The sequence below is a fragment of the Numida meleagris genome, unplaced genomic scaffold (genome assembly GCF_002078875.1).
Source record: "Numida meleagris isolate 19003 breed g44 Domestic line unplaced genomic scaffold, NumMel1.0 unplaced_Scaffold354, whole genome shotgun sequence".
Taxonomy (NCBI): Eukaryota; Metazoa; Chordata; class Aves; order Galliformes; family Numididae; genus Numida; species Numida meleagris.
Genome location: NW_018364579.1, coordinates 45,110 through 55,488, shown reverse-complemented (window position 1 = coordinate 55,488; position 10,379 = coordinate 45,110). Strand labels below are relative to the sequence as shown.

At 54.5% G+C, this 10,379-nt stretch overlaps 1 protein-coding gene across 1 annotated transcript in view; it reads left to right on the top strand.

Annotated features, from left to right (window-relative positions):
- Positions 1–10,379, top strand: part of LOC110391360 (IgGFc-binding protein-like) — a gene marked incomplete in the record, with an annotated part of 37,375 nt that overhangs the window by 6,542 nt on the left and 20,454 nt on the right. Inside the window, 8 exon segments of the mRNA XM_021383188.1 lie at positions 4–1,171; positions 1,966–2,306; positions 2,980–3,550; positions 4,384–4,982; positions 6,098–6,650; positions 7,803–8,392; positions 9,044–9,611; positions 10,159–10,358. Coding sequence (XP_021238863.1) covers positions 4–1,171; positions 1,966–2,306; positions 2,980–3,550; positions 4,384–4,982; positions 6,098–6,650; positions 7,803–8,392; positions 9,044–9,611; positions 10,159–10,358 — 4,590 coding nt within the window.

Genomic DNA, 10,379 nt, shown 5'->3' with positions numbered 1-10,379 from the left:
CAGAACAGCGATGAAGCCGTGCGCCCCAACCTCCTCCTCCTCCTCACCGCCTACGCCGACACCACCCGCGTCACCCTGTCCAGCTCCGACGGGGCCTTCCACGACACCGTCACCCTCCGCAAAGACCAGACCTCCTCCGTCCACCTCCCCGGCGCCTTGGAGCTGGTCAACAAGAGGATCTCCCAGAAGAGCCTCTTGGTCACGTCCAACAAAGACATCTCCGTCGTCCTCACCAGCTCCAAGACCTACAGCATCGGGGCCACCGCCGTGCTGCCCGTGGCCACGCTGGGCACCGAGTACTACGTGGTGACCCCCAACGACGCGGCCAAGGAAGGGTTGAAGGAATTCGCCGTGGTGGCCGGGAAGAAACCATCGAGCGTCTCCATCAAAGTCAAGGGGAGGATTTATTTCCGCGGGATGACCTACCGGTCCGGCTCCACGCTTTCCGTCCCCTTGGGTCCCTACCAGAGCTTGCAGCTCCAAAGCGAAGGCGACCTCAGCGGGACCAAAGTGACGTCGGACAACGCCGTGGCCGTCTTCAGCGGTCACACCTGCGCCAAGGTGCGCAGCGGCTGCGACTACACCGTGGAGCAGCTCCTCCCCGTCAGTGAGTGGGGGAGAGCCTACGTCGTGCCCCCCAACCCCGTGCAGAGAGCCCACGACCTCGTCTACGTCGTGGCGGCCAAGGCCACCTCCATCTCCTACCAAGAAGGCGGCGTGGCCTCCACCAAGTACATGGAGGCCGGGGACGTCCAAGTCTTCCGAACGAAGCTGAATTCCCCGTTCTACGTGAATTCTTCGGCGGTGATCCAGGTGGTTCTCTTCTTCACCGGCGCCAAGGGCTACTTTACTTGGCAAGACCCCTTCCTCCTCGTCGTCCCGCCCGTCTCCGCCTACTGCACGTCCTACCGGTTCACCGGGTTGAACGCCTACAACCACGTCGTCCTCGTCACCCGCCACTCCGACACCGGCGCTATCATGCAACGCCAACAGAGCATGACCAATGTGGAATGGAAGGAAATCCCCGGCACGGAGTTCTCCTGGTCCGAGCTCAGGCTGAAAGGAGTGGAAGACACGTGGAGCATCGAGTTCGAGTGCGGGACCTTTGGGCTGTTGGGTTTCGGCTTCACGAATTACGAGGGTTACGGGTTCGCCGGTCTGTGTGCCACGCGTAAGTAGGGTCAGAGCAGGGGGTGTGGAGGTGTGGGGTGTGGGACCACAGGATGGGGTTGGTGGGACCACAGTGTGGAACTGGTGGGGTTGTGGGGTGTGGGACCACAGAGTGAGGTTGGTGTGGGTTGGTGGGACCACAGGATGGGGTTGGTGTGGGTTGGTGAGATCACAGAGTGGGGTTGGTGGGGTTTTGGGGTGTAAGATCACAGAGTGGGGTTGATGTGGGTTGGTGGGATCACAGAGTAGGGTTGGTGTGTGGGGTGGTAGGGTTTTGGGGTGTGGGACCACAGGATGGGGTTGGTATGGGTTGGTGGGTTCACAGGATGGGGTTGGTGGGGTTTTGGGGTGTAGGACCACAGGATGGGGTTGGCGTGGGTTGGTGGGATCACAGAGTAGGGTTGGTGTGTGGGGTGGTAGGGTTTTGGGGTGTGGGATCACAGGATGGGGTTGGTGGGGTTTTGGGGTGTAGGACCACAGGATGGGGTTGGTGTGGGTGGGTGGGACCACGGGATGGGGTTGGTGGGGGTTGGTGAGATCACAGAGTGGGGTTGGTGGGGTTTTGGGGTGTAGGACCACAGGATGGGGTTGGTCCAGCCCACAACCAGGCTCTTCCCATTGCACTGGGATCCCACAGCTGGACCCAGTGCTCCGCCAGCGCTGGGAAGAAAGGAAGGATCACCTCTTTTTTGCCCAACCCTTTGCCCAGCGCAGCCAAGAATACCGCCTGCATTCCTCACAGCAAGGCCTCGTGGTTTCCTTCCTCATCGCCCTCTGCGTTTTCTTTCTCCCCAGCTTCCTCCACGCTTTCCTGCTCTGACGTCTCCTGCAGGGAGCAGGAGCGGTGCGAGATGGTGGAAGGAGAACCCACGTGCATCCCGGAGACCTTCTCCACCTGCTGGGTCCTCGGCGGGCCCCACTACAAAACGTTCGATGGGAAGACGTTCGATTTCATGGGCGGGTGCACCTACACCTTGAGCATGACCTGCAACCAGGCCGTCGACCTGCCCTTCTTCAGCGTCGAGGTCAAAAACGGCCACAGGGGCAACGCCAAATCCCCTTCCATCGACGCTGTGATCGTCCAAGTCTACAATGTCACGGTCGTCGCGCTCAGGTCCGAGGATGGATTCGTGAGGGTACGTGGAGAAGAAAATAGTCAAGGGGTACGAAGTCATATCGCGGGTTGACACGTCTGTGTGTCCGTGGTGCTACTGCATGGGGATTTCTTGCATCTCAGCAAGGAATCTCACCTCAGGGATGTCCTTGGTGCTCTTCTGGTGGCACTGCTGCAGGTGGTTTGTTGGATTTCTGGTGGAGGACAAGGAGGGGGACATGCGATGGGGAAGCCGAGGAGGAAAGAGGATTTCTGGGGTTCTGTTGGGTGGGTTTGGGGTGGTTGGTTGGGTGGTGGAGTGACTGGGTAGGTGGGTGGTTGGGTGTTTCTTCGGTTGATTGGGTGGTGGGCGGAGTGGTTGGATGGGTTTTTTTGGGGTGGTTGGTTGGGTGGTTGGTTGGGCGCTTCTGCCTTCCTTCCTTGGTTGGTTGGGCGTTTCTGCCTTCCTTCCTTGGTTGGTTGGGCGCTTCTTCCCTCCCTCCCTCCCTCTCTTCCTTGGTTGGGCGCTTCCTCCCTTCCTTCTTTGTGTGGCTGGTTGAGTTGCTGGTTGGTTTTTGATTTATTTTTTTTTATTTCCTTTCTGCTGAGTTAGGGGCTTGCAGCTCGCAAGAAGACGCCTCCAAAAAGGAACAAATCCAATCTTTCTGTTGCCTCGCACCCCATTTTTCCCACTTATTTTTTCTCTCCCCCTCCAGGTGAACAACCACCGCACCCGCCTCCCCGTCTCCCTCGCCCACGGGAAGCTCCAGCTCCAGCAGAAGGGCAGGTTCGTCCTGATAAAAACCGACTTCATGCTGAAGGTCCTGTACAACTGGGGCGGCCACTTGGTGGTGAAGATCCCCAGCTCTCACTCCGGCAAAGTGTGCGGGATGTGCGGGAACAGCAACGGCGATCCCAACGATGACGCCCTCCTGCCCGACGGCACCTTGGCGCAGAACGCCGTGGTTCTGGGACAGGTCTGGAAGGTTCTTGGCGACGGCAGGATCTGCTTGGATAGCTGCAGCGGCGAGTGCAAGCATTGCCAGCTGAGCGAGAGAGGGAAATACGGGTCGGAGGCATTTTGCGGATTGCTCACCCAACGCTTGGGACCCTTCCAAAGCTGCCACGACGCCGTCAACCCCGATATCTACCTTAAAAACTGCATTTCTGACCTCTGCGACTACGAAGGGCTCCACATAATTCTGTGCGAAGCGCTGAATGCCTACGCGGACGACTGCCAGGAGAAGGGAATCGTCGTGGCCGACTGGAGGACGTCGGCGCGTTGTTGTGAGTAGGAGGAAACCCCTTCGGTTTTGGGGCGCTGTGAGCTTTAATGAAGGCTTGGTTAAGGTGGGGATGAGCAGAGTAGGGGTGTGAAAGGGGAATAAAATGGTGTTGTTTGTCCCCAGTGCTTTTCGGTCTCCCCAAGAGAGGTGGGAACTGGATGTTTTGAATGAGGTTGCACCGAAGTGCGCCTTGAGCTGTGGGACCCAAGCAGGCAGAATTTAGGGATAAAATCCATGGGAAAAGCGCAGGAGATCCATGAGAATTCCAAATATCCATGGGAAAAGCGCAGGAGGTCCATGAGAATCCCAAATATCTGTGGGAAAAGCACAGGAGGTCCATGAGAATCCCAAATATCCGTGGGAAAAGCGCAGGAGATCCATGAGAATTCCAAATATCCGTGGGAAAAGCGCAGGAGGTCCATGAAAATCCCAAATATCCGTGGGAAAAGCGCAGGAGGTCCATGGAAAACTCTAAAAATTAATGGGAAAAGTCCAAGGTATCCATAGAAAATCCCAAATATCCATAGGAAAAGCGCAGAAGGTCAATGGAAAATTCCAGAAGTCCATGTAAAAAGCGCAAGATATCCCTGGATGCCAACAACAACAACAACAAAAAAAGAATAGGAAGAGTGCAGATATCCACAGAAAATCCCCCCAAAAAATCCATCTGAAAAACCCAGGACGCCCATGAGTGCCACCAAATCCCCACGCACCAAGCCCACCAACACCCCCCCCAAATCCCACACGGGTGTTTTTGGTGCGGCGTCGTGCTTTCTTACACCCACCCCAAAATAATCCATGACCCCCCCCCCAATATCCCATCTCCTTCTGCAGTTCCCTCCTGCCTGGAGAACAGCAACTACACGGCGTGTGGGTCCGCTTGCCCCACCACCTGCAACGACGCGGCTGCCCCGTCCGACTGCAGCGCATCGTCCTGCGTGGAGAGCTGCGGGTGCGAGGAGGGCTTCGCGTTGGACGCCGGGAGATGCATCCCCAAAACCGAGTGCGGATGCGTTTTCGGAGATCGCCTCTACGGCCTCGGGGAGGAATTTTGGGGGGACGACGGCTGCACCAAGCGTTGCTTCTGCGAGGGGGAGAGGAGGGCGGTGTGTTACAAAGCCAGCTGCAGAGCCAAGGAGGAATGCGGGGTGAAGGAGGGCATCCGGGGGTGCTACCCGACGAGTTGTGCGGTCTGCACGGCGGTGGGCGCCACGCACTACAGGAGCTTTGACGGCGAGAGGTTCGCCTTCCAGGGCACCTGCCTTTACCAGTTGGTTGGGTTGTGCAAGAAGAGCGGAGGTCTGGTGGACTTCCAGGTGTTGGTGCAGAACGGCCTCGGGGACGGCGGCTCTCCGCCCCTCATCGCGCTCGTGAAGGTCAAGGTCTACGGGAAGAGCATCACGGTCAGCCAGCAGGACCCCAATAAAATCACCGTGAGTTCACCCCTGTTTCTCCTTCCCCCCCCCCAACTTCTGCATTCTCCACTTCTATCGCCTCAACCCGACTCCATTTTTCCTGCCTTTCTTCCTCCCCCTTTCTTTCTTTCTTTCTTTCTTTCTTCCTCCCCCTTTCTTTCTCTTTACTATTTTTCCTATATTGTGAAATTACAAAATATTGTCCCCCCCCCCCCCCAACTTCTGCATTCTCCACTTCTATCGCCTCAACCCGACTCCATTTTTCCTGCCTTTCTTCCTCCCCCTTTCTTTCTTTCTTTCTTTCTTTCTTCCTCCCCCTTTCTTTCTCTTTACTATTTTTCCTATATTGTGAAATTACAAAATATTGTCCCCCCCCCCCCCAAATCTTGACACTTATTCTCCAATCACACAACTGAGATTCAGAGCAACTGGCCCCACTTGCCTCCACCTTCATCAAACCGAAATTAAATTGCCCAAAAGTAGACATCTCCACCCAAATCAGGAGGTCAGCGCACAGCGTGAACCTCCGGCACCGCTCCTCTTGGGGTTGGAGGGCAACTTTTTGGGGGCAGATGATTCAATTTTGAAGAGTGTTCATCTGAAGGCTCTGGGTGGTTTTGGGCCCAAGGCTCTGAGTGGTTTTAGGCCCAATTCGGATGCCACCCATCATCTCAAAGCTGGTGGACATCTTTTTGGGGCTGATGATTGAATTTGAAGAGTCATCATCTAAAGAGTTTGGATGCTTTAGGGCCAAATTTTGGGGTATTTTTAGGTCCAATTTTGGATGTTTATGTCCTGTTTTGGATGACTTAGGCCCAAATTTTGGAAGCTTTAGTTCCAATTTAGGATGTTTTAAGTTCAACGTTGGATGTTTTAGGGCCAAACTTGGATGCCACCCATCATCTCAGAGCTGGTGGACATCTCTCTGGGGCAGATGATTAAATCTGTAGAGCATCACCTGAATCACTTGAATGCTTTTAGTCCAGGTTTGGCCACGTCGGGTCCAAATTTTGGATGCTGCCCGAGCCTCAGGCAGCTGAGCAGCGCGAAACCACATTTCACCTAACTGACAAACAGTCCGTTTTCCTATTTGGATCCCAAACCTTTTCTTTATTTTGGACTTTCGCACTCAGATCGATGACCAGTCGGTCAACTTACCCTACTCCCACCACGGGAAGTTCCTGATCTACAGAGGCGGACGGGGCGTCGTGATAGAGACCGATTTCAGCCTCATCGTCACCTACGATTGGCGCGGCGACGTCAGCGTGTCGGTGCCCTCCATTTATGAGGACACCCTCTGCGGGCTCTGTGGGAACTACAACGGGGACACGAGCGATGAGATGATACTGAAGAACGGCCGTATGACGTCCGACCCCAATACCTTCGGGCAGAGCTGGAAGGTGGCAAACGTCCCGGGTTGCACGGAGCTGTCCAGGAAGGAATGTCCCAACGCGAAGACCACCGTCAAGCAGGAGAAGCTTTGCGGGATCATCTCAAGGGCGGACGGACCCTTTAGAGAGTGTCACGCTACGGTGGAACCCTCAAAATACGACCAGAATTGCAAGAGTGACTTGTGCCTGTACCCGGCGCGGGAGGAGGTGGTGTGCCAACACATCGCGCACTACGCTGACCTCTGCCAAGCTGCCGGAGTGACCATCGAGGAGTGGAGGACGGATGATTTCTGCAGTAAGTTGGATGAATTTGGGGATTTTATTTTGTTTTATGGAAGGTTGTGAGCCCCAGTCTTGGGATAAACCCATGTGGGGATGGTCTCACTTAACGCTTTATCCCACCCCAAGATCCAGTTGTTCCCATGTATGACCAATGTGTGGGAGAGTTTCCCTTCCATCGAGTGACAAATCTCATCCAGTTACGATGACGGGGGTTTAGTCTCGGTAGACACCAAATAATTTGCATTGGGCCAATTAAGAACAGAAGATAATTGCCTGCTTAAAGGTCAAATCACATCAAATGGACCCAAAGTGGTCTAGATCAGGGGAAACTGGAGGTTGATGGGGAATACAGTGTTGGAGCGATGGTGGTGATGGAGGGAATGTTCTCATTTGGCCCTGATGCTAATGGGGAAAATGAGGTGGTTTGGGGGAAACCTGCTTTTAGCAGAGGAAAAAAAGAGCTTCATTTTGGGGGAAAAAATGTCCTACATTTGGGGGAAGGAGGGGAGAATCTACTTTTGGGGAGAAAAAAAGATCTACATTTTGGGAGAAAAGAGCTACATTGGGGAAAAAAATATTAACTATATTTAGGGAGAAAAAGATATCTACATTTGGGGGGGAAGATATCTACATTTAGTAAAAATATCGATGTTTCTGGGAAAAAAAAAAGTCTGGATATGGGGAGAAAAAATATCTACATTTGGAGGAGAAAACAAGCCACTGTAGAGGAGGGAAGTATTCACATTTTGGGGGAAAAATTCTACATTTTGGAGTAAAAAAAAAAAAAACCCTGGATCTTGAGGAAAGTGTCTAAGCTTGTGGAGGAAAATGCCTAAGTTTGGGGAAAAGTAATCTACATTTGGGAGGGGGAATGTCTCCATTTTGGGGGGAAGGGTCTACATTTTGAGGAACAATCCCATATTTGGGAGAAAAATGTCTTAATTTGGGGGGGAAAATATCTACATTTGGGGGAAAACAATCTACATTTATGGAAAGGTCATCTACATTTGGGAGGGGGGAACATATTTGGAGAGAGGGAAATATCTACCATCGGGAGGAAAAAGGATCGACGTTCGTTCAACGTCGTCTCTGGGCGCAGCTCTCCCTAACGAGAGGAAAACCGCCAACTCTCGTCCTTGCTAACGATCCCATCCGCCCCGTGCAGGGATGTCCTGCCCGGCCAACAGCCACTACGAGCTGTGCTCGCTGGACTGCGGCCAGACCTGCAGTAGCATCTACACCCCGCTGCGCTGCACCGAGCGGTGTCGGGAGGGCTGCGTGTGCAACGAGGGCTTCGTGTTCAGCGGCGACGAGTGCGTCCCCATGGCCAGCTGCGGTTGCCTCCACCATGGTTTCTACTACAAGATGGAAGAGGTTTTCCACCCCGCCGAGCGGGAGGAGTGCAAGTGCCAAGCTGGCGGCGTGGTGGTCTGCCAGGAAATTCCTGCTCCTACCGCGACCAGCTGCAAAATGGTCAACGGAGTACTCCAGTGCCCGCTGACCGCCGTTGGGACCTGCGTGGTCACGGGCGACCGCAGCTATTTGTCCTTTGACGGGACGGCGTTTGAGCTCCCGGGCACGTGTTCCTACATCCTCACCGAGAGCTGCACCAACAGTGACGACATCAAACATTTCGTCGTGAAAATTAAGAAGGATTCCAGGCAAAAAAAGAAGGTTTCCGGCGTTGAAGCGTTGTCCGTAGAAGTCTACGGGTTCACCTTGACCCTGGAGCGAGGGAAGAGGGGGACGGTCCTGGTAAGGTGGCTCCTGGTGGTGACAAAGTTGGTGACACAGCGTTGGCTTTGTCATCAGGAAAGAGGGGACACGTCCTCATGCGGCTGTGTTTCGTGTTCAACCTTTCCTTGGTTGACGTCAAAGTCTATGGGGTCGTGTTGACTTTGACACGAAGTTGAATGGTCCCACTGGGGCCAGATTGGGGGTCTACCTCTTTTCTGGGTGCAAATATGGTCTAAAAATTGTGGGTTTAGTTCATGGAGCGAAGAGCTCACTCCTATCTCCAAGACAAAGCCGAGTTCATTCCCATTTCCTCCTCCTGTTGCACACTGGGAGCCATTTATTTGTCCAAATATTTGGTTGGAAGGTGTCTCCCCCCAAATTTTTTTGCACGTATCTCCAAGACAAATCCTTTTTATCCCCAGTTCCCCCTCCTCTTGCAAACTGGGAGCCCTCAATTCATCAAAATCTTGGTTGGAAGGTGTCTCCTCCCACCTTTTTTGCATACACCTCCATGGGAAACCCACATTCACCCCCATTTTCCCCTTCCACTTGCAAATTGGGAGCCCTCAATTCATCAAAATCTCATTTGGAAGGTGCCTCCCTTGACATTTTTTTGCTCCCACCTCCATTTCCTGCAGCTCACAGGGGATTTCTCTCCCTCTACCCCAGGTGGACTCCATATCCCACCGCCTCCCGGCCATCCTGGGCCAGGGGCAGGTCCAGGTACACCAAGACGGGATGGGCGTTTGGCTTCAGACAGACTTCGGCCTCATCATACGCTACGACCTCCACCACCACATTGCGGTCACGGCCCCGCCGGGCTACGAGGGCCACCTGTGTGGGCTCTGTGGCAACAACAACAGGAACAGCGAGGATGATTTCCTCTTCCCCGACGGCCACCCGGCTCCTAACGCCACCGCTTTTGGTTCCGGATGGAAAACGCCCGACGTGGCTTGCGAGGAGAAATGCTCCGCCGACGACTGCCCCGTCTGCATAGAAGAGAAGAAGAAGATCTTCCAAAAACCCAACTACTGCGGCATCCTGACGGACCCCCACGGCCCCTTCTCCTCCTGCTCCAAGACCATCAGCCCAGCCCTGTATTTGGACGCCTGCATCCGAGACCTCTGCCTTACAGAGGGGAACACCGACGTCCTGTGCCGGAGCATCCAGAGCTACGCGTTCTCTTGCCAAGCTGCCGGTGTCACCGTTGAGGCGTGGAGGAATCCATCCTTCTGCCGTAAGTTTGGGGATGAAAGAAGTGGGGAACATCGTCCCGTTGATGTGAAGTGAGAAATATGGGCAGAGGGACGAGCGCTGAAGGGTCCTCCATGGGTTGGGGGACACGAATGTTGGGATGGGAAAATGCCATCGGGGTGGGTTTTCATTTTTTTCTTGGGGACAAATGGGAAAGGGCAATGGCAGCGCCAATGGGGTCGACTTTCATTCGTCTCTGGGGACAAATGGGAACAGCCAACTCCATGGGGTGGGTTTCCCTTCCACTTGGGGGCAAATGGGAAAGGGCAATGCCAGCTCCAATGGGGTTGACTTTCATTCCTCTTTGAGGACAAATGGGAACAGCCAACTCCATGGGGTGGGTTTCCCTTCCATTTGGGGGCAAATGGGAAAGGGCAACGCAAACACCAACGGGGTGGATTTTGGTTCTTCTTGGGGATAAGTGGGAGAAGCCAATCCCCATGCCAAAAGGGTGGATTTCCATCGGCCTCAGGGTGCAGTTCTGGGCTGCTCATCGTTGAGTCGTGCGACGCTCATCCTTTTCTTTCCAGCCCTGAGCTGCCCAGCAAACAGCACCTACTCCCTGTGTGCCAACCTCTGCGCCAACAGCTGCGCGGGGCTCGCGGGTGCCTCCACGTGCCCCCAAACCTGCGCTGAAGGCTGCAGCTGCAACGAAGGATTCGTCTTCGATGGAGAGGGCTGCATCCCCAAGGAGGGATGCGGATGCTTCGTGGATGGGAGATATTACAAGGTACTCACGTCTCGATTTTTT